Source organism: Somniosus microcephalus, chromosome 22 (assembly GCF_052327205.1).
Source record: "Somniosus microcephalus isolate GS21.2 chromosome 22, FLI_Smic_1.0, whole genome shotgun sequence".
Classification (NCBI taxonomy): Eukaryota; Metazoa; Chordata; class Chondrichthyes; order Squaliformes; family Somniosidae; genus Somniosus; species Somniosus microcephalus.
Window position 1 is genome coordinate 73895897 of NC_141008.1, and position 27843 is coordinate 73923739.

At 44.9% G+C, this 27843-nt stretch overlaps 2 protein-coding genes across 2 annotated transcripts in view; one reads left to right on the forward strand and one right to left on the reverse strand.

Annotated features, from left to right (window-relative positions):
* Positions 1-16650, forward strand: part of LOC147102532 (calpain-A-like) — an 82775-nt gene extending 66125 nt beyond the window's left edge. The window contains exons 9-13 of the mRNA XM_085965082.1: positions 9676-9753; positions 9866-9951; positions 12981-13103; positions 13755-13888; positions 14484-16650. Of these exons, the coding sequence (XP_085821208.1) occupies positions 9676-9753; positions 9866-9951; positions 12981-13103; positions 13755-13888; positions 14484-14729 (667 nt within the window). The 3' untranslated portion in view covers positions 14730-16650. The remainder of the gene's footprint in view (positions 1-9675; positions 9754-9865; positions 9952-12980; positions 13104-13754; positions 13889-14483) is intronic.
* A 1598-nt stretch (positions 16651-18248) lies between these two features.
* tlcd2 (TLC domain containing 2) overlaps positions 18249-27843 on the reverse strand; it is a 69090-nt gene continuing 59495 nt past the window's right edge. Inside the window, exon 4 of the mRNA XM_085965053.1 lies at positions 18249-19788. Within this exon, the coding sequence (XP_085821179.1) occupies positions 19411-19788 (378 nt within the window). The 3' untranslated portion in view covers positions 18249-19410. The remainder of the gene's footprint in view (positions 19789-27843) is intronic.

The following is a 27843-nucleotide window of genomic DNA, read 5'->3' on the forward strand; positions in this document are numbered from 1 at the left end:
CAAGACGCGACCTCGTACGCGGACGCTATCAAGCTCCTCAAGGACCAGTACACGCGCCCAGTGAACGAAGTGTACGCCAGGCACCTTCTGGGGAGTCGTAAACAACAACCCGGGGAATCGACCGTGGAATACCTTCAGGCACTGTCTGTGCTTGGCCGGGCCTGTGGTTGTAAGGATGTAAAGGCCGCCGTGTACACAGAGGAACTTATCCGGGACGCTTTTGTAGCGGGCCACAGATCCAATTACACCCGACAGCGACTGTTGGAGCAGAGTGACCTCGACCTCAACAAGGCCTCTGAACTCGCACTATCATTGGATGCAGCCTACCGGGGCATGGATGCCTACTCCTCTGCACCGTGGACGCCGCGGGGAATGACAGCCTGGGACACGGTAGGACCGCCTCATAGCGCCGTGCCACCCCAGCCACACCCCAGCAACGGCCCAACTACTGCAGCAGTGTCCCAAGGCCAGACAGCAGTGCCCCAAGGCCAGAAATGCTACTTCTGTGGCCAGGCAAAACACCCCAGAGCGCGGTGCCTGGCGAAAAACGCGATCTGCTCGGGCTGCGGGAAGAAGGGACACTACGCTAACGTCTGCAGGGCCAAAGCCACCCTGAACCCCAGCAGCGCCATGTGTGGGCCATGCGGGCCGCCATCTTGGGCCTCCCCGGCCATGTGCGAACCACCGGTACAGCAGCCATTTTGGACGCCTCCAGCCACATGGGGATCATGGACGCCGCCATCTTGGACGACAGCCGGAACGCAGCAGGCCCCCAACACCGCCTCATCTGATACCCGCAGCGACACACCGACCCCTACGCTGGCATCCGTTACACTGGACCAAGCGAGACCGCACCAGCTGGCCAGTTCCACAATGGACATTAAGGTAAATGGCCACGATACAATCTGCCTTTTTGACTCTGGGAGCACGGAGAGCTTCATCCACCCCGACACGGTGCGGCGTTGCTCTCTCCCAGTCCTGCCTGCGCACCAGCGGATTTCTATGGCCTCCGAGTCCCAGTCGGCGGACATCGGCGGCTACTGCGTAGTGACACTCGTAGTAGACGGGACCGTGTACGATCATTTTAAACTTCTGGTCCTGCCCGACCTCTGCGCTGCCGTCCTGCTGGGGTTAGATTTTCAGTGCCACTTTAAAAGTGTTACGATGGCGTACGGTGGACCCCTACCCCCACTCACAGTCCGCAGCCAGCAGCTCCCAAATTGCCCGCCGCGCACCAGGTGCAACCTCTCCACACTCAGAGTCACCCCCCCCCCACTGTTTGCTAACCTCACCCCCGACTGTAAGCCCATCGCCACAAAGAGCAGGCGATACAGTGCCGGGGACAGGGTTTTCATTAAAACCGAAGTGGAGCGGCTCCTGAAGGAAGGGATTATTGAGGGCAGCACCAGCCCCTGGCGAGCCCAGGTTGTGGTCGTTAAGACCGGCGAGAAGCAGCGCTTGGTCATCGACTACAGCCAGACAATAAATCGCTACACCCTGCTGGACGCCTACCCACTCCCCCGCATAGCTGATATGGTCAACCAGATCGCGCAGTACCGCGTCTTCTCGACCATTGACCTGAAATCAGCGTACCACCAGCTCCCTATCCGCCCTGAGGACCGCCAGTATACTGCCTTTGAGGCAAACGGCCGCCTCTACCACTTCCTTAGGGTTCCCTTTGGCATCACCAACGGGGTCTCCGTCTTCCAAAGGGAGATGGACCGGATGGTAGATCAAAATGCGTTGCAGGCCACTTTCCCATATCTGGACAATGTGACCATCTGCGGCCGTGACTTGCAGGACCATGACGCAAACCTTGAAAAATTCCTCCGCACCGCCCAACTCCTGAACCTGACATATAACAAGGAGAAGTGCATATTCCGCACAAACCGCCTCGCCATCCTTGGCTGTGTTGTGGAACACGGAGTCATCGGCCCCGACCCCGACCGGATGCGTCCCCTTATGGAACTCCCACTGCCCCACTGCCTCAAGGCCCTGAAGAGGTGCCTAGGGTTTTTCTCCTATTATGCCCAGTGGGTCCCCTACTATGCGGACAAGGCCCATCCGCTGATCAAGTCCACCTCTTTTCCCTTGACGGCAGAGGCCCGCTTAGCCTTCCACCGTATCAAGGAAGACATTGCCAAAGCCACCATGCACGCAGTGGACGAATCCATCCCCTTCCAGGTGGAAAGCGACGCGTCCGACTTTGCCCTGGCCGCTACCCTCAATCAGGCGGGGAGACCCGTGGCCTTCTTTTCACGAACCCTCCAAGGCCCGGAGACCAGACGCTCCGCTGTTGAGAAGGAGGCCCAGGCGATTGTGGAGGCTGTGCGTCATTGGAGGCACTACCTGGCCGGAAAACGATTTACCCTGCTCACTGACCAACGTTCAGTTGCTTTCATGTTTAACAACAAGCAGAGGGGCAAAATCAAAAATGACAAGATCTTGAGGTGGAGAATCGAACTTTCCACCTACAATTACGAGATCTTGTACCGGCCCGGGAAGCTCAATGAACCCCCGGATGCGCTATCGCGTGGCACCTGCGCCAGCGCGCAGATCGATAGACTGCGGGCCCTCCACAATGACCTCTGCCACCCGGGGGTCACCAGGTTCTTCCACTTCATCAAGGCCCGCAACCTGCCTTACTCTATTGAGGAGGTCAGGACCATGAGCAGGAACTGCCAAGTCTGCGCTGAGTGCAAACCGCACTTTTATAGACCAGACAGGGCCCACCTGATAAAAGCCACTCGCCCCTTCGAGTGCCTGAGCGTTGATTTTAAAGGGCCTCTCCCCTCCTCCGACCGCAATGTGTACTTCCTCAATATTATTGATGAGTACTCCCGTTTCCCGTTCGCCATCCCCTGCCCGGACATGACGAGTGCCACGGTCATTAAATGTCTGAACGACCTCTTCACCCTGTTCGGTTTCCCCAGCTATATCCATAGCGACCGGGGCTCATCGTTTATGAGCGACGAACTCCGTCAGTACCTGCTAACTAGGGGTATTGCCACAAGCAGGACCACCAGTTACAACCCCCGGGGGAACGGACAGGTGGAAAGAGAAAATGCGACAGTTTGGAAGGCCGCCCTGCTAGCCTTAAAGTCTAGGGGCCTTCCAACCTCCCGCTGGCAGGATGTGCTCCCTGATGCGCTCCACTCTATTCGGTCACTGCTCTGCACTGCCACTAACGCCACCCCTCATGAGAAAATGTTTGTCTTCCCAAGGAAGTCCACATCGGGGACATCGCTACCGCCATGGCTGACGTCCCCAGGGCCGGTCCTACTGAGAAGGCACGTGAGGACCCATAAAACGGACCCCCTGGTCGAGAGGGTCGACCTCCTCCACGCCAACCCCCAGTATGCTTACATTGCATACCCGGACGGGCGGGAGGACACAGTCTCCATAAGAGACCTTGCACCCTTGGGGGCCGCAGTAACCCACTACTCACTACCACCCCCCCCCACGATCCGATATCCAGCCCCAGCAGACGGCAGGCCTGGGCCCCGCGACCCGCTCGACATCTACGAGGACGACACGCCTGTGCCACAGCCCACGCAGGACTCGACGCCGGAAGCTCCACTACCCCTGCCGTCGCCACGCCGATCACAGCGGCAGACAAGACCTCCGGAGAGACTCCAATACACTAACTTTTAATACACTTCACCCCGCCGGACTCAATTTTAAACACGGGGTGAATGTGGTAAACCACTGTTTGTATTCCACTGTGTACATGCCTGGACATGCCTCGGCTGACTCCTCCCACAAGTCCTAGTATAAAGGTGACTGCTCCCCAGCCCTTTGTATTTCTGGACCGGTCGACCACTCGAGGCAGACCTTCATTCTTTTGTTAATAAAAGCCTTTAGTTACTCTCTTAACTCTCAGTCTTTTATGAGTAATTGATAGCGCATCAGGAATCATCCTCGGATGTTGAGGGAATTGAGGGAGGCAATCACGGAAGTATTGGCCATAATATTCCAATCCTCTTTAGATACGGGGGTGGTGTCAGAGGACTGGAGAATTGCAAATGTTACATAGAAACATAGAAACATAGAAGATAGGAGCAGGAGTAGGCCATTCGGCCCTTCGAGCCTGCTCCGCCATTCAACGAGATCATGGCTGATCATCCAAACCCCAGCACCCGGTCCCTACACTGACAGCCATCCCACACAAGCCCTATCCCTGTAACCCCGTAAACCCACGTATTTAATCCCCCCCTAACACTAAGGGCCAATTTTTGCCATGGCCAATCAACCTAACCCGCACATCTTTGGACTGTGGGAGGAAACCGGAGCACCCGGAGGAAACCCACGCAAACACGGGGAGAATGTGCAAACTCCACACAGACCATTGTTCAAAAAAGTAAAGATAAACCCAACAACTACAGGCCAGTCAGTTTGACCTCAGTAGTGGGGAAGCTTTTAGAAACAGTAATCAGGGACAAAATTAACAGTCACTTGGACAAGTGTGGATTAGTTAAGGAAAGCAAGCACGGATTTGTTAAAGGCAAATCATGTTTAACTAACTTGATTGAGTTCTTTGAGGTAACAGAGAGGGTTGATGTAGTTGATGTAGTGTACATGGATTTCCAAAAGGTGTTTGACAAAATGCCACATAATAGGGCTTGCCAACAAAGTTGAAGCCCATGGAATAAAAGGGACAGTGGCAGCATGGATACGGAATTGGCTAAGTGATAGGAAACAGCGAGTAGTGGTGAACAGTTGTTTTTTGGACTGGAGGAAGGTGGTGTTCCCCAGGAGTTGGTTCTAGGGCCACTGCTTTTCTTGATATATATTAATGACTTGGACGTGGGTGTACAGGGTACAATTTCAAAATTTGCAGATGACACAAAACTTGGAAGTATAGTGAACAGTGAGGAGGAGAGTGATAGACTTCAGGAAGACATAGACAGGCTGGTGAAATGGGCGGACACGTGGCAGATGAAATTTAACACAGAAAAGTGTGAAGTGATACATTTTGGTAGAAAGAATGAGGAGAGGACATATAAACTAAAGGGTACAATCCTAAAGGGGGTGCACGAACAGAGAGACCTGGGGGTATGTGTGCACAAATCGTTGAAGGTGGCAGGGCAGGTTGAGAAAGCGGTTAAAAAGGCTTACGGGATCCTGGGCTTCATGAATAGAGGTATAGAGTACAAAGGTATGGAAATTATGATGAACCTGTATAAAACACTAGTTTGGCCCCAACTGGAGTACTGTGTCCAATTCTGGGCACCGCACTTTAGGAAGAATGTGAAGGCCTTAGAGAAGGTGCAGAGAAGATTTACAAGAATGATTCCAGGAATGAGGGACTTCAGTTACATTGATAGGCTGGAGAAGCTGGGGTTGTTCTCCTTGGAGCAGAGAAGATTGAGAGGAGATTTGATGGAGGTGTTCAAAATCATGAGGGGTCTGGACAGAGTAGATAGAGAGAAACTGTTCCCATTGGCAGAAGGGTTGAGAACCAGAGGACACAGATTGAAGGTGATTGGCAGAAGAACCAAAGGCGATGTAAGAAAAAAAAAAATTTTATGCAGCGAGTGGTTAAGATCAGGAACACACTGCCTGAAAGGGTGGTGGAGGCAGACTCAATCATTGCTTTCAAAAGGGAGTTGGATAAGTATCTAAAGGAAAGAAATTTGCAGGGCTACGGGGAAAGGGCGGGGGAGTGGGACTAGCTGAAGTGCTCTTGCAGAGAGCCGGCACGGGCTCGACGGGTCGAATGGCCTTCTTCCGTGCTGTAACCATTCTCTGATTCTATGATTCTAGGTGTTGACTGAGGGATAAATATTGGCCAGGACACCGGGGAAAACTCCTCTGCTTTTCTTCGAAATAGCACTCTCGTGTCCATCAATCCAATGACATGCTTGATCTCCTGCTGTAGGGTTGGCGAAAACCTCCAAAGAAATGGCGTTTAAGCATTTTCTCCAGGATTTCAACCAAAGTTATGGCGGGAGAGCCGAAGAACCCCCGTGGAACTTCTACCCCCTATATCTTTTTCCAGTAGCTTTCTGACAGAGTTGGCAGGAGCTTGCCAAAATCATTCACCAGCTTTTTTTGTTGCTGGTATTTTTGTCTGTTTGAATGCTCCCAAATTGTTTCCATCAGCCTTGAGTCCCTCTACAGTGAGCATGCATCCTCTCTAACTGGCCTTTTGTACTTTAAACTGCGCTGGTTCACATTCAGCTTCACATTCTGTTCCCTTAATCATTGTAGAATTTTTTTCCAACCTTTAGTCATGTTTCTCTTTATTCTCTCCCTAAATCAGGATATCATGTACAATAATATCTGCTTCTTCACTGTCATCTAACGTGTAACGTTATATATTGGAACATTTCTGGAGCTGAGGTGATCCCAAAGGACATCCCAGTACACACATATCTGCCAAACAGGCACTACTTCCTATGTCATCCTCATTGAATGATGTTTTCTTTCTGTGGATTTGGAGTTTGGTGAATAGCTTTAAAAAAATCACAAAATAGATATAGATCAGGAAGACCACTCAACACTTCTTAGCTCACCACCTCCTCCACTGCATAACATGATCCTACAGTACACCTATCCTGGCCGCCAACATTTTTGCCTCCACTACCCCACTATCCATTCCATAGATTTATCTAATTTTGTGTGATAAAGAACTTTCTTACACTCCTAAATTTGCCTTTTACTAGTTTAAACCTGCACCCTCCCATCCTATTGTCAAGGTTGGTTTGAAGTAGACTGGGGGAATAACCTTTTCTAACCTGCTTATTATATATCCCTCTACATAAGGCTCCCTCTTTGTTGCCTCCTTTCAAGGATGAAGAACCCAAGATTCTCCAGTCTTTCATCTTAACTCAGTCTTGTGGCTCTTCCCAGATCATTCCGGATATCACCCTTCTGTGTTGGTGACCAGAGCTGGCCATACCTTTCAGTCCTTTCTGTAGTGTCTGAAAGGATTGTCAGCTTTCCATTGAGCACGTGTGACTGAGGTGACACTGATGATCATGGAACCAGAATGAGAATTGAGGGATTCTTTAAAGTAACTTTGCAGAGAACTGCTGATTAGGACCTTGTAGCTCAGTGCGGCACTGTTAAAGTATGATTTATATATCTGTTAAATATGATTTATATAAAATGATTTCCTCTATTTGTAATTCTACGAGCAGTGCAGACTTGTAAAAATTTAATCCAGAACAAAACTTTTGTAAACGACAACCAGCTCACCCGAAAAAAAGTCACAAGAACAGTGTAGGTAATTGTTGTTTGAAACATTGCTGCTCTCAGTGCAAGCAGCAAGGGAGCGGAGCCGGCTGCACCACTGAGTGCTGTGATTGAGTGCCACACTGCGTCAAACACCAGTGCCAAGAATCAGACAAGTTTCGATGCTGTTTCAGTGCTAGTCCCCTGTGAGGACTAAAAAAAACCTCTAATAAAAAACAAATAAAAGCCGGGGAATGACCTTTTTAACAAAAAAAAATAAACGTGTAAATTTTGAATTTCACAGAAACTCCCTACAGTTTGAACTTTTTCAATAACAGATCTCTTTGCCATTACTTAAAATATCATGCATAAAAATGATGGATGCCTGTACCATGAAATACATGGGCTGTGTTCATGGTGCACTCAGAAGAAAATACTAAATCCTAATTTTATAATGTTTCACTTCCAGTTTTTTCCAGAATTATTTTTCCTGCTCGTCTCCAGTCACCCTCATTGTAGAGAGGCATTGCCACTCTGAAATATGTACTTACCCTGGACCTCAATAGTTATCACCTATTTCTTCCTCCTTTTGAGAACACTGCAGGTCGAGGGTCTCTGTCTCGCTGCCAGGTCAAATACAGGAAACTCTCTTTTAACCGTCAAAATTCAGGAGTAGGCTCAGGTAAGTTTTACTATATATTAGTGGCCGTGTAACCGGGGTTCCTGGATCTGTGGCCGTGTAACAGGGACTCCTGGATCTGTGGCCGTGTAACCGGGACTCCTGCACAAGTGCCATGTAACTGGGGCTCCTGCACCTGTGGCCGTGTACAGGGCTCTCGTACCTTGGTAAGTATACCTCATTGTAATCCGGACTTTTTGATCAACCGACACCATGCCGGTCCCGTCGGTGCCGGATAAAAAAGAGTTTCCTGTAAATAGGAATCTGAATTTTGACAAAAAGATATTAAGTGCAACAGCGCTACCTACTGGCGGATAATATACACTGCCTCAGGAAACATTACCCAAGGGGTGGGGAGCTGATCCTGGAGGGGGCCGAGCATGGGCTGGCTTAAGATGTCATCTCAAAATGTTTTAATTCCCGGCCCCAAGTGTAGAAATTGTTCTTTGTTTGCATTGATGCATTTGTTTAGCCAGACGGCAAATACAAAGCTGATCCCCAGCTGATATTTTCAGCCACCTGCACATACACAGGGAGGTTAGCATATGATCCTGTGGGAGGAGGTTCAGGAGAAGTTAGGATTGGCAGCATGCCAAGTTTATATGATCCTGTGGGAGGAGGTTCAGGAGAAGTTAGGATTGGCAGCATGCCAAGTTTTAGTCTCTTTGCTATTTGAATTTGGTATTATTTAACTTTTAAATTGTGGGATTTCTCTACATTTTAAATAGGAATCTACTGCTAATATTAGCTATTGATAATTTAAATAGGAAAAAGCTCTCATTTTAAATATCAACTCTAAACTTTTCACACTGCCCATTTGTCGGACACTGCCCTGAAGAGAAGTGATAACAGGGTCTTTTCCCCCCTAGTCTTGCAAACCCAACCTGGCAGATTCTGTTGGGCAGTTTTAACACTTAGGAACATACATATCTGGAAAAGATAATTTTACTTCATCTGGCTAGGCCCAGAGTTTAAAAACAGTTCATTACGTTCATTACCTAGATCCCGCAATTGAGAGAAATTATATTCCAAGACAGATTGGTACTTATGAAAATTATGGGTGTGGAAAACTTAGTGTCACATTAGTGCAGTAGGGGTGTCCTTCTGAGGTTGGGGGTTGTGGCATGTTGTGGGAGAATGCAGAGAGAGAGAGAACCTGCTTGTCCAGTCAAAGCCTTCACACAAGCCTATACTTATGGAAGTAGGTCAACAGGATTTTGTGATGCATTAAGATATTAATTAAATATGCTTGACAAGTCAAGTCACACCTGTGTCTTAGCTGAATGTTACAATAATTAGGGGGCGGGTCAGAAATAAAAAAAAGAGGCAGATCTTTCACCAGTCCTACTATTTCAAAGTGGGCATATCTAAGGCAGTTCCTGGGCTTCCCCTGGAATTTCTCCCATTATGTCCTTTAAAGGTTTCAATGGAGTAACACCAACAACTGTTGCTGCCACAGCTACTCAGTTCTAGAGGGGACAGCGAGCTTTTATGTTGCATTCAAGTCATCCTATGCTCATGCTGTGAGTTGCTTGATGTTTATACTGGGTGCAAATGTTCAAAAGACATTTCATTCTCCAGCACTTGCATCCCATACCTTGATAAGTATAAATAAAAAAATATCCTCATGTGAAAATTATGGCACTTTTCCTCAAGCATCCCCATTTTTGACATCTCTGAATTGCCATGTTTGTGTTGGAAATTCTGCAAGCCTGAAATTCTGAATGACTCTACCCTTTTGAAAGAAGAAATATGACAGCTTTAGGATGCTTAGCAAAAGAAGTGTATATTAACATGATATTCTTTCTTTCTGCAAGTTCTCCACTATGGAATCAAATCCCGATCTGGACCAGGGAATCATTTGGATTTACCAAGAAGGATGATGGTGAATTCTGGTAAGACATCTCAGCCCATCGACTTCACATTATTTAATAATTGTACTTTTGCTGTTTATTCTGTTGGTAGATTGTCCCGCCAGCACTGTCATAGCACTGTCTTATTTCATAGGATGAAGTTCGATGACTTCTGTGAAAAGTTCGCAAATGTCACAGTTTTGACCCTGGGCCCTGACTTTGATGGTGATGGAGGTGCAGGTAATGACAGGAATTTTAATAGGTTTATTAAGGGAAGTTACTCACTTTCTGTGGGTGGGGGACCTGGTCCTCATATTTAAAAATAGGTTAAGCAAAGAAAATAAAAATCAGTTTTTTGCCTCTTAAGACTAATTATGAGAGAGCCATCTAGATGAGGAGTGAGGAGGCGGGGAGCGGGGCTGGTGAGAGTAGTAACAAAAATTGAGTATTGAGCTCTAAGCCAGGCCAGACATTAGTTGACTGAAGAGTAAGAATCACCACAATACTGAGAGAAGTGACATTTCTTGCTGCACATAATCAATACAGTGACCATTGCCAGATATCTCTGAGTGCAGCAGGTGAAGGAGAAGGCAGCAGCCTGGGAGGGAGAAGATTTAGGAGGTATGCAACTTGAAGAACAAGCCACCTCAGGGGGAGGTCAGTCATGAAGATGTGTCTGCTATATGGGCATGATGATGGAAGAGCAGGGCATGATGAGCACGGCATTGGAGGTCAACACCGCTCTCAACCTTTATGCCAGATAGTCGTTCCAGGCATCCAGGGGGACATCAGAGGAATTAGTTGCTCTTCTGTGCACCACTTGTAGGGGGCATCCTTTACCTTGTTTACGGTAATTTACCTTCCTTTACCTGGTTTACGGTAATTCACCTGGTCAGGCAGCTTTTTGCTGCTGCACTCTGACCAATCCCAATCAGCGGTTTCGAATCGCTAAACCCACCCTTCCAGTTCTGACTGGAGGAACTTATAATTAATGATATATTAAAACGGACAAATGGTCTGGATGTGAGAAAGTCAAATTTTATTAAACTAAAGAAACTACACCACACGATTAAAGTAATCACTGTAAAATTGCTTAAATAGGGGAGGGAAAGAAACGGACACAACGAGGGAAAAATGACTAAAATAACAATTCTTAATGAAATCCCCACTTTACCCCCACCCCTAAACCTACCCTAAGTTGCCTTGTGGAAGGCCAGAAAAATATATGCTCACTACTTGCAATGCTAGCTCTATGCCCTGCGATCTTAGATCTTCACTGCCCAGAAGTGAAAACACCCCAGTGTTTAAAAGTAAACTGCTGGTGTTTAACTTCCACAGACAGACTCCATGCTGTAGAAGGCACATGGAGGCAAGCCAGAGAGAGAGAGAGAGAGAGGCCTCCGAGAAGCTATCTCTATATACCCCAATTTTGGGGCTGAAATGTTCCCGCCCACATCCGGAGTTTTCTGGGCTAAAACAAAGGGATCCAAACCATCCCCTTGTCTGGGATAGGTTTGAATAAAGTTGCCATTGTCTGTGATGGCTGTCGATAAAACTGCAGGGGTTTTGAATGTGTCTTCATTCTGGGGCCGAAATGTTCCCACCCACATCCGGAGTTTTCTGGGCTAAAACAAAGGGATCCAAACCATCCCCATTGTCTAGTAATGGGTGATTCAAACCCATTCATTCTTAAACTGTTCCTTTTCTTAGTCTAAAAAGTCTCTTCCGTAGTTTAGGTGTGTTTCATTGTGTGTGATGGGTTTTGAACGGAGTTGGATTACTATGTAAACAGAAACCCATTCTCTGTGGTCATTGAAAACTACAGTCAAGTGGTTTGAATCCCTTGTGCAAACATCCTTGTAAATAAACATCGATTGTCTCTGGAGGGAGGGGGAAACTCCCCTTTTGATTGACAGAATTTGACTGCCAACTTTGATCCTCCCCCTTTTCACAGACACACACGAGCTGCTTCCAAGCCCCTTTGTCCTTGGCCATGCTTTTCTGACGGCCATTTTTATCCCTGGGCAATTTACCAAACTCAAGGGTACAATTTTTAATAAAATGTTCTGTTTTAAGGTGTGCGATATTTTTTTTACAAAGTTCTTTGATTCCGGTGTTGTCCAAGTGCTGCTTAGCTCACGGGCTCCTTAACGCAGCCTTTTGTGGTTCTGGGCACGTTTTAAAACATTGTCCAACCCAGAGACAATTTAAATCACACAAGGTCTTTGTCCACGATGTGGATTAATATTTCCCGATCTTCGGGGGCTGAGGGGATTTTGCGAACCTCTACACACTTAACTAGGAAAGTAATTGACACCTTGTTTATGCTCACACCACATCCATATACCTCAGCATCAACCAACAGCAGTAGTAGCAGAGGCAGCTAGTTTTTCCAAATTGGTGGCTTCCCCAAGATATAGAAATCACTGACTATATGCATGTAGCCATTCATGTGCCTGTTGACAAACCTAAAACATACTTAAATAGCAGAGGCTATTATTCCATACCCTTGCTTTTTAGGTGTACATATGGGCCTAAATACTCTGAGCACACACCAGTGATGAGGAACCATATCTTCAGCCAATGCATATTAGAAAATTGTAAGCAATGTACCAGGAATTTCCAGTATGTACTGGTGGCAGGTGAGGTTCTTTGTCACTGGCCTGTACTTGGAAATGTACCCCCCTGGGCCAGTGTATATGGGGTGGTGTATGAACGTGTGTGGAAGTGTCCAGGAAAGATAATGAGAATTGAGTTATTACTTAACATAAAATAGTACAACCTCATTTAATAATATAGATACATTTGAAGCTTTTAACATATACTTAAGTCTGAATTTACAGGACTATTAATAAAATATAAGCAGAATCTCTGCTTATCTATCATTTGATAATACATAAGCTTATGTCTCGCACTTAAACCCTAACAAGGTCTCTCACATACACTTATGTATTACAAATGCCCAGGGCCACTGCCCCTCCTCTATGCCCCCCCCCCCCCCGCCCCATCCTCATACTGCCTGGCAAGCCTTTGAAAAAAAGCTTCTAAATACTTTTCACATCTTTTTAAAATGACACCACTTCCTGCTATTTTGTGTTGGGGAAATTCCCCTTCCCTCACCTTCCTTATGTTAGAGCTAATCCTTTCCCACATAATGTGGCAGAATAGCACAGTTTCTTCCACATGTGGAAACCAATTGAGCTATCAGAGCCCAAAAACAACATAGCTGATTGTTTTGGAAATTGTTAACATTATTCTGCTCTTCACAGATGCTGGCAGCTTGCAGGAGGTGAAGTGTCGGTGGGTGACTGGAATCAACGCAGGTGGATGCAGAAATAATATGATTAAGTATAGCTGCAACCCTCAGTATCCCATCACTATCACAGACACAGGTGAGAAAGAACTTCTGCGTAAACTTCTCATTTCCCAAAATAAAAGGAAGTTGTTAATGGACCTCTCGGATGCTCCATCACTTGTCACCTCCTCCAATCAAGTGAAAAAGTCTTCAAAAAGTTAATGGATAGACAGAATTAACGTTTAGATGAAATAGGTTAAATTATAATGGAAAGAAAAGGAAAAGTAATCAGTTTGGGGGGAAGAAATGACAATAAACTGTGCTAGAGCTTTGCCTTGCTTGGGTCTTGACTACATGTAGCAGCCAATCAGAGCAGAAGACCTTACCCAGCAAGCTTGGGGTGGGGAATTAGTATTAACTATAAAGGGGAAGCTAGAGAGGTAAATGAAAGACAATAAGGAAACTGCAGGTGTGAACATATCCTCCACTCAGCAGTGTAGTAAAGTTGTATGTTAACACAAACTAGGCTACCTTCAATGTGACTGTGCCTTTGAGCAGTACCTTTGCCGATAATGTTTTTATTTTTCATTATGCTGAAAAATATCAATTTTTCTTTTTGTTCCACTTGCTTTCTCATTACTGTGAAACGTGCATGGTTCCCTCAGTTGTTCTAGTGACATCTGTTCTGTTAAATGAACAGAAATGCTAACCGACTGTTTCTTGACGTGTGCTGTCTGTCACTCCATAGATGTTCTTTCAAGCAGTGAGGAAGACCATGTAGATGGGGCATGCACTGTTCTGATTTGTTTAATTCAGAATTATCGAAGGATGGACAGGAAGCTTGGAATCTCAATGAATCCTATTGGGATCCAGATCTACAAGGTAAGTTGAGAATTGATGTTATTTTCTGGCAAGGAAGCTATATTTCTTTGCAAGCAAATCTAATCTTGTTCATATGACTTGATTAAGTTTGAAAAATATTTTCCTCTCCAATTCCTCTAGAACTTCCATTTATATAGCACCTTATCGTGTCTCTTAGAACATCCAAAAATTCTTCACCTCCAATGAACTACTTGAAGTGGATTACTATTGTTATGAAAGTAAATGTGGGATTGAAGGCACTGACTCTTCCTTGGTACTGTTCCATCAATGCCAACCATCCTGTAGTTCCTCAACCATGAGTGAGCCTGTACAATGAGTGCCATCAGACTATTCAACTGTGGAGGGGCATCACAGTTGATTCACTGTCAAGAGAGATGGAGAATCAAACCTGGCCATTTCCAGCCTGACTTTCAAACCTTCAAAGGAGTGTATTGATTTTCTCATTCTACTTTATATAACAATAAAAACATTGATGTTCTGTGATAACATCTCTCAGGATATATAATGGGTTTTGTGCTGCACACAGTGTCCAATACAAAGGAAAAAAATCTTAACCTGAACTGGAATTAAGTTATTTTCTTCTTTTTTCTGACAGTCTTTCGACCCAGAGATGGTTCTAACTGCAGAGCATTTTACACGTCATACAGAGGTTTCAGATTCCGGAGCCTATGTAGCCCAGAGAAGCATAAACCTCCGTAGTAAACTTACACCAGGACACTATGTAATCATTCCAAGTACCTTTGCACCAGGCACTGAAGGAGCATTTATGCTACGCATATTCACTGACGCTGCAATTCAGTTTCATGAGGGATTCAACCTTGTAGCAGAAGGAATGGACTGAGCTTCCATGGCAGCTATGAGGTTTGACCAGCACTGAACCAACAGGAAGAGGAAGAAGATTCTGCTGATGAGCGATACAGCCAATACAGGGCTTCAAACAGTCTCATGCATGTGTCAGGTACAGCTGTACACAGAGGTACAAACAATATACATCATTAATAGAAGCCTTAACTTTTGCATTTGGTTTTCACCCACCTCAAAGGACTTTTCTTCCCAAGAACTCAATGTGATTGTTGCATAAAAGCTGCAGTTCAGCTGCCTCTAAATCAACTCTGCTCTTTATAAACACCGATTCAAGTACCATTTTCTATTTGGTTCTTTGGTAAGGACCAGTTTAAAAAAAAAATTGCTGTCATTTTTAAGTTATTATCCTGATTAGAATCCAGGGCCAGTTATTTGAACCTGTGGATATATCACATTACTGCATTCATAATCTTGGTACAGAAAATTCCTAACAATGTTGCCTCTTAGGTCACCCTGCAACAGCATGTAGCATGAAATTATTTAATATACGCTTCTGTTTGGCAATTTTTGAGTTTCTTATATTCAAAATGACTCAGGTTTTCTGTCTGATTTAGAAATGGAAAATTATTAAATGAATCTGTATTTAGTATTAAAAGCTGCATTTAGTTTAGGCCTCTGCTAGCCATCTGATTAGCTCATTCAGTCCACTTTGCCATCTAGCCATCTAGATAGGCCTATGAAAATCACGTGACCTAATTATTCTAGTACTATGATTGACCCATTAGAACATTGTTATTATCATGGATCAACCCTGCTGTAGCTCTCTGTAGCCAATCTCTATGGGTCTTCTGGCCCCACACACTCACCACTTGCCCAGATTCATCCCTGGGATGCACTGACCTCCACAGCGTCAGCCTGCAGATTTCACCCACAACAACTTCCTCTTCACCCCACCCTGACACCACCAGATCTGTACCCACTGGGTTTTCTGCTTCCGCAGTGTTAGTGCCTGGCACCTCAGCATCAGGATGCCTCCCCCCTCACACTGCCACAAGGAATGGGTGCTTTCCATTCAGCAATGGCTCAGAGACTTTGGACAGCCGCTAACATCAAAGCAAATACTCAGGCTCCTGCCAAAATACCCATCTTCTTCAAAATACCCAGGATCAAAGTTCAAGGCCCTCTAAACATTCCACTCTATCCTAGACCTGACCAACCTTTCCCAGGCTTGAATGTCCAACTACCTCCATACAACTCCTTGCCTCATGTCCAGCTCTAGGCTACCATCTTCTCACTTCCTTTCACCTCAATTTCAGCACTGCCTCCAGTTTCATTCCTTCCAGCACTTGCTCTTCACCTCCAAGCCTGGACTCCAGGCCTCAGCTTCCATCTTGCTATCTGTGTTTTTCTACAGGCCTTTAGCTCAGTCCTGGAGTTGGGCGCCATTCCTCTTGCTCCGAGGCCTCAACAGAAGGCCTCTCATTTGGTGCCGGACCACAAATCAAGATTTACTGCTGTGACAGTAGGTTAAATAGTCTTCATGAATGAGGTTACGGAATACCACAACATGCCCAAATCCGCTTAAAGTAATAGACATTGTGCCGATACGAGATAGTACTCCCCAGCCCCAAGTCATTCAAGTAGTGCTACAGGAGATACACTAGTTATTACATTTTGCATTATTTACTGTTTAATGTTTCAATGTCTAAGAATTTAGTCCCAACAGAAGACAATTTATATACCATTGAAACATTAAGGCAAAGCTTTATAAAAAGGTTAACTTCTAAAAGCTCCGGAGATGGAATAATAGAGGTGCGGGTGGTAACAATTCCTTTCTATCAATTTAACTTGATTTATCTGAACTGAAATTCACAAACTACCAAAGCCTTGTGATGGTTTTGTTTGTGTTAAAAGTAGCATTTAAGCATTCAACTGAATTGCAAAAAAAAACATTTTTATAGTCATGTCAATAAAGATGAAATTTGGTTTGCGATTGTGATGTCCCTGCCTTCATCGAATTGCATTCCTGGTACCTGCGTCATCATGGTTGGGCTTTGATTAAAAGGGAACACATTTTACAACTTGACAAAGCAAACGGGTAATAAAACATGTGTATTACATATTCTTTTTGCCGGAGGAAATTATTCAAAGTGTCTGGCAGCTGGTTCGTGGCCATGAGTCCCCAGGAGTGAATTTCCACAATGGATGCCCAAGGCTGATGTGCAATTACTCACAGTCTATATTGCCTCCATCAGGCTGCTTCTGGGAATTGTGCAAAGATCTTACAGATTGGAGCTCAACAATAAGTAAGTACACTTAAGGCAATAGAGGTTACAGCACAGATTTAGTAGTTACAAGAAAATAAAATACAAATTAGAACAGAGGAGACAAGGCTGATTTGATAAAGGTGTTTAAATTATGAAGGATGGGACATAGTACTGTGGCATAGTGGTTAGCACTGTTGCCTCGCAGCGCCAGGGACCCGCGTTCGAATCCAGCCTCGGGTGACTGTCTGTGTGGAGTTTGCACATTCTCCCCGTGTTTGCGTGGGTTTCCTCCGGGTGCTCCAGTTTCCTCCCACAGTCCAAAGATGTGCGGGTTAGGTTGATTGGCTATGATAAATTGACCCTTAGTGTTAGGGGGATTAAATACGTGGGGTTACGGGGATAGGGTGGGATATGTGTTGGTGCAGGGGTTACGGGGATCGGGTGGGATATGTGTCGGTGCAGGCTCGATGGGCCGAAATGGCCTCTATCTGCACTGTGGGGTTTCTGTGATTTCTGTGAGTACCGTCGATCGAAAGACTTTCCAGTGGCCGAGGGGCCTCGATACGAGAGTAAATGGAAGAGATTTAGGACAGAGCAGGAAAAGGTTTTTTTTATGCAGTGGATTGTGAGGCTGTGAAATGCATTACTGGAGTTAGTTATTTAAGCAGAAACCATGTCAACTTTTAAGAATAGGTTAGATAGATGGTTGAAGGAAAGGGGAATAAAAGATATGGGAACAGGGAAAGCACATGAGATTAGGACCACTGCGTGTGTGGAGGATAAACATGGACACAGACTGGCTGAGTCAAACAGCCTGTTTGTGTTGTCGTTTCTATGGAATTCAATGCAATCACACGGAGGGTCCCTCACACCTTGCAAGCTGTTTCTTTTCCCCTTCCCCCACTTTAATTTCAACCTGAAATGTGCATTGGTTCCAGTAGCCTAATCCCAGAATAGATTTTTATCCAGTTGACCGGATTTACCCCCATTCCCAAAGTTTAGATCATCATATTACTGGGATCAGGCCTTGATCATACTGATTGATTTTTTTATGCAGCATTTTTAATCAATAAAGAGGGACCATGAAGTAGAAGCGAGAAGGGTCCAACAAGATTTGCAGACTTAGTATTCAATCAGAACTGTACCCAATATCTGAAAATTACCCTCAAATGTTCAAATTTGATGTTAACAAGAACAGTCAGGAGATGCTCATTTGGTCTGACCAAGAGTGACTGTCCTGCCATATTTAAGGCTTGCTTTCATAATACTTTCAAATGAATAGCCTCAAATTCTTTAAAACAAATGTTTCACATTTAATATTCTTTTGATTAAGTTCTACACATTGTACATTAGTCAAAACACAAAAAAAATCCTGAAAAGCAGTCTCAGAATTGGTAACTCCCATTTTGTCACTGAATACAGTATATCAACATTTACCACAAATAAAACTATTTCCCAACAAAAGAAAAAACTGAGAAAAATAATTACTCTATATACTGAAAGCTCTGAATTGTCTGAGCCTGATTACCGTTTAAAAGTTTTAAAACTGAACAATTATATTGTAAAAAAAATATCAAGAGTAAAAAATAAAAGAGCTAGAGTATGTGCTAGCATAATTTCAAAAACAGTTTAGTTGTATACATAGATACATCATAAATATATTACAGCTTATGAAGCTATGTACATTCAAGATGGAATATATTTGTAAAACAGGTCATCACTTTATATAAATGATGAAGTAACTCCCTATCAACTATTTATATAAATGAAGACATTTAGTAAATGAGCACTCACTTTACTACAATATTCATTATTTCCAGAACACCTTTGATGGGCTACGGTCTCACTCCCCAGCTCTTCATTATTCAATATGATTATGTTTGAATTAAGACATTTGAGAGGCTTAGCTGAGCCACTGACATTTGCAGGCATCTGAAGTTATAATTTACCAAATTGATTTTTCAGTGTCAAACAAAGCCAATTTGAAACTATTTAGAATGAATCCCCTCGGGCTGTGTTTAGTGACATCACCGCAAGAGATAAACAACATTGCCTGATGGCATAACACTTGCACAATGTAGTTTGAAGCGAGGTAGTGCAATATTATAGAATTTTACTTTGTAGCACATTTAGCGGCATTTGTTTAAAAGGACATTAAGGAAAAAAGATTTTCATTTTGCAAAATGAAAATATCATTTTCATTTTAAAATATAGACCAAAACATCATTGGATACAAAAAGCTACCTTTTAAAATATATATATATTATATATATATATTTAGCTGAAGTTCTGTTAAATTAATGTGGCATTCTGGATAGCTTGCTGGGCTATCCAGAATGCCACATTAATTTAACAGAACTTCGGCTAAATTCAAAGGAGCAAAAGGTCCCTCTTCGGCTCTTCATTCTTAAATCCAAGCACCAGTATTGTGGCTGAAACACCATTTCACATTTACTTTTCTTTTTCCTTCTTGCCTTCCCTGCTAGACTTCAGAAAGTCACTTCTCAGTAGTCGGTAAAAGAGCACAATGTTCATCAGAGTCATGATGGCCATCCCCACACTGCCGATGGTGTAGCTCACGAGAGGGACGTTGTCGCGATTTAGGACTAGCCAGCGCGTCATCCAGGCCAGTGTGCTGATGCGGAAGATGACGTAGGTACCCAGGTTGACGATGCTGTTGATGCGGAAGCAAGTGGTTTTGCACATATTAGCCATCAGAAGAACCTGCCTCAGGTGGAGGAAGATTGAGTTGATTTCAACCAGTAACGCTACCACCGCAAACCCAATGTAGCTGCAGAGGCTCACAGAAATGCCAAAACAAGTAATTACCTAGGGAAATAAACAACATTTCAGGGTACTTGGAGACCAGAATTGTAAAAGACTCAAGAAAAGCCAACAGTACAGACCATGCAAATCAGTGAGTTTCCTGGCTGCTCACTTAGACATTCATGCTTTTTTCTGCACCCACCCCCCTCCCCATTGCATTATCCATCCGAAAGATTAGATAAGCTTCAGTTTTACAGTCTAGAAAGGTGGTTAACGGAAAGCCTTGAGATGTATAAAATATATCGATGAGGGACTTTGAATTAACCCAGGAATGCAGGAGCACTGGACTAAATTGGATTAATGAGAAATAAAATTTAAGCCATATACTGTATTAGGAAGAGCTTCTTGGAACATTCAGGCAGGTTAGTAGTCAAACATATTGATGTTATTCAAACGGCGGCCAAATGTTACAATGGGAGAGCTACCAGTCGGACAAGCTTGATGAGCTGAATGACTTTTCTTTTGTTAGCAAATTAACAATATAACTTGGAGATAAAAAATAAAAACAAAAATGCTGGAAATCAAGTAAAACAGTAAATGCTGGAAATACACAGTTCAGTCGGTGTTTAAGGAAGGCAGCCTAATGCCAGAATTGAAATTTTCACACCAAAATTTTAACCTACCTTTCTCTCAGCTTCCCATTACTTTATCTAATTCCAGCACTTTGTTTTTACAATACAGTTTGCATCAAACTTATTCCCTCACGTGCAGTGAAGTCACCCATATGTTTTTTTAAAATTCTTGCTCGTGTAACAGGCTCAGCTGTTGAATAGCAATAGCGCTGCAATAGTCAAGTAATTACAGTATTACATTGGATCTCAGCATTCGCTCTGGATTAGCCTTTAACCTCTGAACAGTCCACAGCCTCCCCTTGCAGCAGCTGTGCAAACAATACCACTGGTTGTTATGCAATAACAGGCCAATTTGCGCCAACAGTGTGTTACGCATGATAAATAAAACTAGTAATGTAATAGCAGCACAGCACAAACACTTTTACAAATGGGTCAATGTTATTAATGAGAAAGCAATGGCTGAATAATGACACTAAACAGCTAGACCACATCACTGTGGGGCATTAGTAACTAAAAGTCATTCACCTTAAATAAAAGCACTTACATTAAAATATTAAAACAAAAGCAATTAAATTATGATGGGTATAACAAACGTTCCAGAATGCGATGAGCTGAAAGAATTATTTTATTCATCCAGTGATATCAGAAGTTAGCATTACACACTGGGGACACTCTCCATAACGAGCCTGTCATTTTACTGCACACATCCAGATGAAGGCATCACTGACTGATCCAAGGGGAAATGGGGGCTGAACAAGGGAAGAAATGAGGGGAGATTTGTCTGGCTCTGTGCCCAAGTGCACTGGATCAGATGAGCAAGGCAAATATCAGAAATTTGGACAGGTCGGAACACTGCAAGGAACTGCCCAATCTTCCTTCCATATGGTTTGGGAAACGATTAACACACAGACCCTTTGGAACTGGTTTCTGAGGTTATGTGGACACAAAGACATTGGTCTAAAAGCAAAAGCAAACTGTTTCGTTAGTCTGGACATGTAGTTTATATTTTTGCTACAGATTTTCTAATTCAGCAGCAAAAAAGTGTGATTCACACCGGCAAGCTTTTTAATCTGAAGATGATGATTCAGCCAAGAGCTGTCGGTGTAAGGCGTGGCAAGGAATGGAGACTAATTTTTGGGGCACATATAAAATATACTAGTAAATCTTAAGTATAGTTCTATTAAAAATGCCGGATTGTTCAGGGGATTTAAATTCTTGAGGCATTGGAACCAGTTCTTGGGGAGGAGTGACCTGTACCAAGGGAACGGTCTACACCTGAACTGTGAGGGAGCCGATGTCCTCGGGGTAATATTTTCTAGGGCGGTTCGGGAGGATTTAAACTAATTTGGCAGGGGGATGGGAACCTAGGTAGTGGAAAAGAGGGAAGTCATATGAAGTTAGAAATAGATGGTAGAAAGGTGAGAAGCAATAAGCAAAGGAGAGAAACACAAAGGGCCAAACTAATTCATAATGAGAGTGTGAAAAAAGCAAGCCTGAAGGCTTTGTATCTTAATGCTAGAAGCATTAGGAACAAGGTGGATGAATTAGTTGTGGAAATAGAGGTAAACAAGTATGATTTGATTGGGATTACAGAAACGTGGCTGCAGGGTGGGCAAGGCTGGGAACTTAACATCCAGGGATATACAATATTTAGGAAGGATCGGCAAAAAGGTAGGGGAGGTGGGGTAGCATTGCTGGTAAAGGAGGGGATTAATGCAATGGAAAGGAAGGATATTAACTCGAATGAAACGGAATCTGTATGGGTAGAAATGAGAAATAGCAAGGGGAGGAAAACGTTAGTGGGTGTGATATATAGGCCTCCAAATAGTAATATGGAGGTGAGGGAAGGCATAAAAAGGGAAATTAGAGAAGCGTGCGATAAGAGCACAGCTGTCATCATGGGTGACTTTAATTTACATATTGATTGGACTACCCAAATTAGTAAAAATTCTGAGGAGGAGGAATTCCTGGAATGTTTTCGGGACGGTTATCTGGACCAATATGTCGAGGAGCCGACTCGAGATCAGGCCATTTTAGACTGGGTATTGTGCAATGAGAAGGGACTTATCAGCAATCTTCTTGTACGAGGCCCCTTGGGTCAGAGCGATCATAATATGATCGAGCTCTCAGTCGAGATGGAGAGTGAGGAAATTGAATCAGAGACTAAGGTCCAGAACTTAAATAAAGGGAATTACGAGGGTATGAGACGGGAATTGGGTAAGATTGATTGGGTGGTGTTTCTGGGGGGATTGACAGTGGATAGACAATGGCAAGCATTCAAAGATAGAATGGAAGAATTCCAGAACATGTTTATACCAGTTTGGCATAAAAATAAACCTAAAAAGGTGACTCAACCGTGGATAACGAGGGAAATTAGGGACAGCATAAAATCAAAAAAAAGGGCATATCAACTGGCAAAAAAAAGCACCAGACCGGAAGATTGGGGGCAGTACAGGATACAGCAAAAGAGGACAAAGGGATTAATCAGGAAGGGGAAAATAGAATACGAAAGTAAACTTGCAGCAAACATAAAGACAGACTGCAAAAGCTTTTATCGGTATATCAGGAGGAAAAGACTGGTAAAATCCCAAGTCGGTCCCTTGCAGTCCGATTCGGGAGAATATATAATGGAGAATAAGGAAATGGCAGACCAATTAAACTCATACTTTGGTTCTGTATTCACAAAGGAGGACACAAATAACCTCCCAGGAATATCGACAAACATAGGGACTAATGAGAGGGAGGAGCTGACAGAAATTAGTATCTCTAGGGATATGGTGTTGGGTAAGTTGAGGGGACTGAAGGCCGACAAATCCCCGGGGCCTGATAAACTACATCCTAGGGTACTTAAGGAGGTGGCCCTGGAGATAGCAGATGCTCTAAGGATCATCTTCCGGAACTCCATTGACTCGGGAACAGTACCCGTGGATTGGAGGGTAGCTAATGTTACCCCAATATTTAAAAAGGGGGGTAGAGAGAAAGCAGGGAATTATAGACCAGTAAGCCTTACATCGGTTGTGGGCAAAATGCTAGAGTCCATTATTAAGGATAAAATAGCGGAGCACTTGACAAATGGGGAAAGGATCGGACAGAGTCAACATGGATTTACAAAGGGTAAATCGTGTTTGACTAATCTGCTGGAATTTTTTGAGGAAGTAACTGGTAAAATAGATGGGGGAGAGCCAGTGGATGTGGTGTACCTTGACTTCCAGAAAGCCTTCGATAAGGTTCCACACAAAAGATTATCATGCAAAATTAAGGCTCATGGGATTGGGGGCAAAGTATTAACGTGGATAGAGAACTGGCTGGCGGATAGAAAACAGAGAGTTGGAATAAACGGCTCGTTTTCGGAGTGGCAGGCAGTGACCAGCGGGTTGCCGCAAGGATCTGTCCTGGGACCCCAGCTGTTCACAATATATATAAATGATCTGGATCAGGGAATTGGATGCAATATTTCCAAATTCGCTGACGACACTAAACTAGGAGGAGGGGTGGGCTCTGATGAGGATGTCAGGAGGCTACAGTGCGATTTGGACAGGTTGGGGGAATGGGCGGATACGTGGCAGATGCACTATAATGTGGATAAATGCGAGGTTATCCACTTTGGGGGTAAAAACAGGAGGGTGGATTATTATCTAAATGGCAATAGATTGGGAGATGGGGAAGTGCAGAGGGACCTGGGTGTTCTTGTGCACCAGTCACTGAAGGAGAGCATGCAGGTGCAACAGGCGATTAAGAAGGCAAATGGTATGTTGGCCTTCATATCAAGGGGGTTCGAGTATAGGAATAGGGATACCTTACTACAGCTGTACAAGGTGCTGGTGAGACCGCATCTGGAGTATTGTGTACAGTTTTGGTCGCCCCATCTGCGGAAGGATGTTCTTGCCATGGAAAGAGTGCAGCGGCGATTCACCAGGCTGATACCTGGAATGGCGGGAATGACCTACGAGGAGAGATTGAATAGTTTGGGCTTGTACTCACTGGAGTTTAGAAGATTGAGAGGGGATCTCATCGAAACATATAAAATTATGGCAGGCCTGGACAGGCTGAATTCAGAGAGAATGTTTCCAATGGCAGGGGAGCACAGAACCAGGGGCCACAGTCTAAAAATAGCGGGCAAATCATTTAAAACAGAGATGAGGAAGAATTTCTTCACTCAAAGAGTGGTGAGCCTGTGGAATTCCCTGCCACAGAGGGCTGTGAAGGCTAATTCAATAAATATTTTCAAGAGAGAATTGGATATATTTCTGAAGGCTAAGGGGATTAAGGGTTACGGAGAAAAGGCGGGGACGGGGTACTGAACTGGTAAGATCAGCTATGATCTCAGACGAAGATCAGCCATGATCTCATTAAATGGCGGAGCAGGCTCGAAGGGCCGAATGGCCTACTCCTGTTCCTATCTCTATGTTTCTATGTTTAACCTCAAAATGGTGAATTGGAAATGCGGAGGCCTCCTATTGGTAAAAAATCTACGCCCTTACCCGAGGGCTCCAGAGGTCCGGACTCTTCCGCTCCTGGGCCTCTCCTGGTGCACGCGCGCAGGGGCCCACGTATCCCAGGGGCGCAGGCGGTTCACAAGCGTCCCTGGGATCACGTGGGCCAGGCGAGCCAATGGGAGAAGGGAATCTCCCTTCATACTTTTGACAGGTCAAATATATGAATGGGGATCACTGAAAAAAGACATGAAAACATAAAAAAAAAATTTTTTAAACCATCATGTTTTTAAAATGAGTTAAAATTACATTAAATTAAATATTTTAAACAAAAATTTAATTTTTTGAAAAAAATAAGTTTTCTTTACAGGGCTAAAAATAAACTTGCTTTTTTTAAGAAGTATTTTTAAATTATAAACGAGTGAATTTTTTTTATTTTTCTTACTTTTTTAAACTCTTATGCTGACGCCTGCTTTTACAAGGCGTAAGATTTTTAAAGGTTTTCAGCGGGCGGAGGTTCTGCAGAAAGCGGAACTCTCCCCCCGCAGAGGCCCTTCTCTAGGGCAGGTGCCCGATCTGTCAAGAGGATCAGAAGTGCTGGTTTTCAGCACTGAAACCGGCACTTGCGAGGTCCCTACGGGTGTGCACACAGCTCGCACACACCCGTGGGGATCGGAAACTACGGGCCAATATAAAATGTTACCCATATGCCTTAACTAAACACCAGGGGGCAGTACTGCAGCAAACACACTAGTCTGGATAGAGAAACTGCACACGTGTAACATGAACAATTAAAAAAAAACATTTGGCTTAAAATCCAAATATTTTCCACGAGTTACTCCGCCACCCCCAAGTGAGTCTTCCAATTTTTTTGTTTGATAGCTCTTCCTACAAAAAGTACTCAAGCGCTAATAAGTATCTACGCAATTTCATCAAGTTGTACAAACAGCAATCTGCAAGTCTTAAAATACAACTTGTCGGTATATTTTATGTTGCCCACTTAACCATAATTGAATTTTGCAGAAGAAGTTACTTACACCCATAACTGGGTTGAACTAAAATTCACTCTTGTTCGACAAGGTAATGATACACTTGAAACCATCAGGAATTCAGAATGGAGACGGGCAGTTCCGGAATGCAAGCTGCTGCTCAATAAACCCATCCAACAGGCAGTTAATAACTAACTGGGATATAAAATGTAAAAATAAAACCCACAAAAAAGAAATAGGACGTATGGAAATAACATTTTACTGCTATCAATATTTGTCACCTATCTAACATGGGTGAGCCTCACTATTAGTGCCAACCACGTTAATTTCTAGATTCTGAGGGAGGGCGAGAAAGGGGGGGGGGGAGAGAGAGATGGGGGGGGGGAGGAGGAGAGATGGGGGGGGAGGAGGAGAGATGGGGGGGAGGAGGAGAGATGGGGGAGGAGGAGGAGAGATGGGGGGGAGGAGGAGAGATGGGGGGAGGAGGAGAGATGGGAGGAGGAGGAGAGATGGGGGAGAGGAGAGATGGGGGGAGGAGGAGAGATGGGGGGGAGAGGAGAGATGGGGGGGAGGAGAGAGATGGGGGGAGGAGGAGAGATGGGGGGAGGAGGAGAGATGGGGGGAGGAGAGATGGGGGGAGGAGGAGAGATGGGGGGAGGAGGAGAGATGGGGGAGGAGGAGGAGAGATGGGGGGAGGAGGAGAGATGGGGGGAGGAGGAGAGATGGGGGGAGGAGGAGAGATTGGGGGGAGGAGGAGAGATGGGGGGGAGGAGGAGAGATGGGGGGAGGAGGAGAGATGGGGGAGGAGGAGAGATGGGGGGAGGAGGAGAGATGGGGGGAGGAGGAGAGATGGGGGAGGAGGAGAGATGGGGGAGGAGGAGAAATGGGGGAGGAGGAGAAATGGGGGAGGAGGAGAGATGGGGGGGAGGAGGAGAGATGGGGGAGGAGGAGAGATGGGGGGAGGAGGAGAGATGGGGGGAGGAGGAGAGATGGGGGGAGGAGGAGGAGAGATGGGGGGAGGAGATGAGATGGGGGAGGAGGAGAGATGGGGGGAGGAGGAGAGATGGGGGGAGGAGGAGAGATGGGGAGGAGGAAAGATGGGGGGAGGAGGAGAGATGGGGGGAGGAGAGATGGGGAGGAGAGAGATGGGGAGGAGGAGAGATGGGAGGAGGAGAGATGGGGGGAGGAGGAGAGATGGGGGGAGGAGGAGAGATGGGGAGGAGGAGAGATGGGGGAAGGAGAGATGGGGGAGAGAGAGAGAGAGAGAGGGGGGAGAGAGAGGGGGGAGAGGGGGGGAGAGAGGGGGGGAGAGAAGGGGGGGAGAGAAGGGGGGAGAGAAGGGGGGGAAAGAGGGGGGGAGAGAGGGGGGGGAGGGGGAGAGATCATAGAGAAGAGTCCCCTCAGTCAACTAGTCCTGGGACTCACTGAAGTAACTACTAACACTACTAATAATAATCAGCCCCAGGACAGTGACATCCTAGCACAGAGAATTCGACCCAACACAATTGTCACTAAACAAAACGAAAAATATTTGACCTATTGGACAGAAATGACAAAAACCCAAAACAAACTCGATTGCTATTTGGCCCTAAACAGACAATCCACCATGGCTAAATACCTGACAATGGTAAAAGATAGCAAACTGAGAAAAACCTTGACAATGTACAGACTTAGTGAGCATAGCCTGGCCATCAAAAAAGGCAGACACAGGCAGACCTGGCTGCCAAGAGAGGACAGGATATGCTCTCACTGCAGTCAGGGAGTGGTGGAGATAGAGATGCACTTCCTCACAACTTGTGGAAACTATCAGGACATTAGGGGGAATTTCTACCCAAAATTCATGAAAATATGCCCTGAATTCAAAAATTTGAATGACCACCAAAAACTCCCATATCTATTAGGGGAACAGAGAAATTGCGTAACTTTAGCGGCAAACTATGTTACAGCTTGCCATAAGCAGAGGGACAACCATTAAACCTAAGAAAAGATTATATGCATATTATATGTGTGTATATCTATCTATATATATAAACGGATACTTCTTTCTGTCTGTCTATCTGTCTG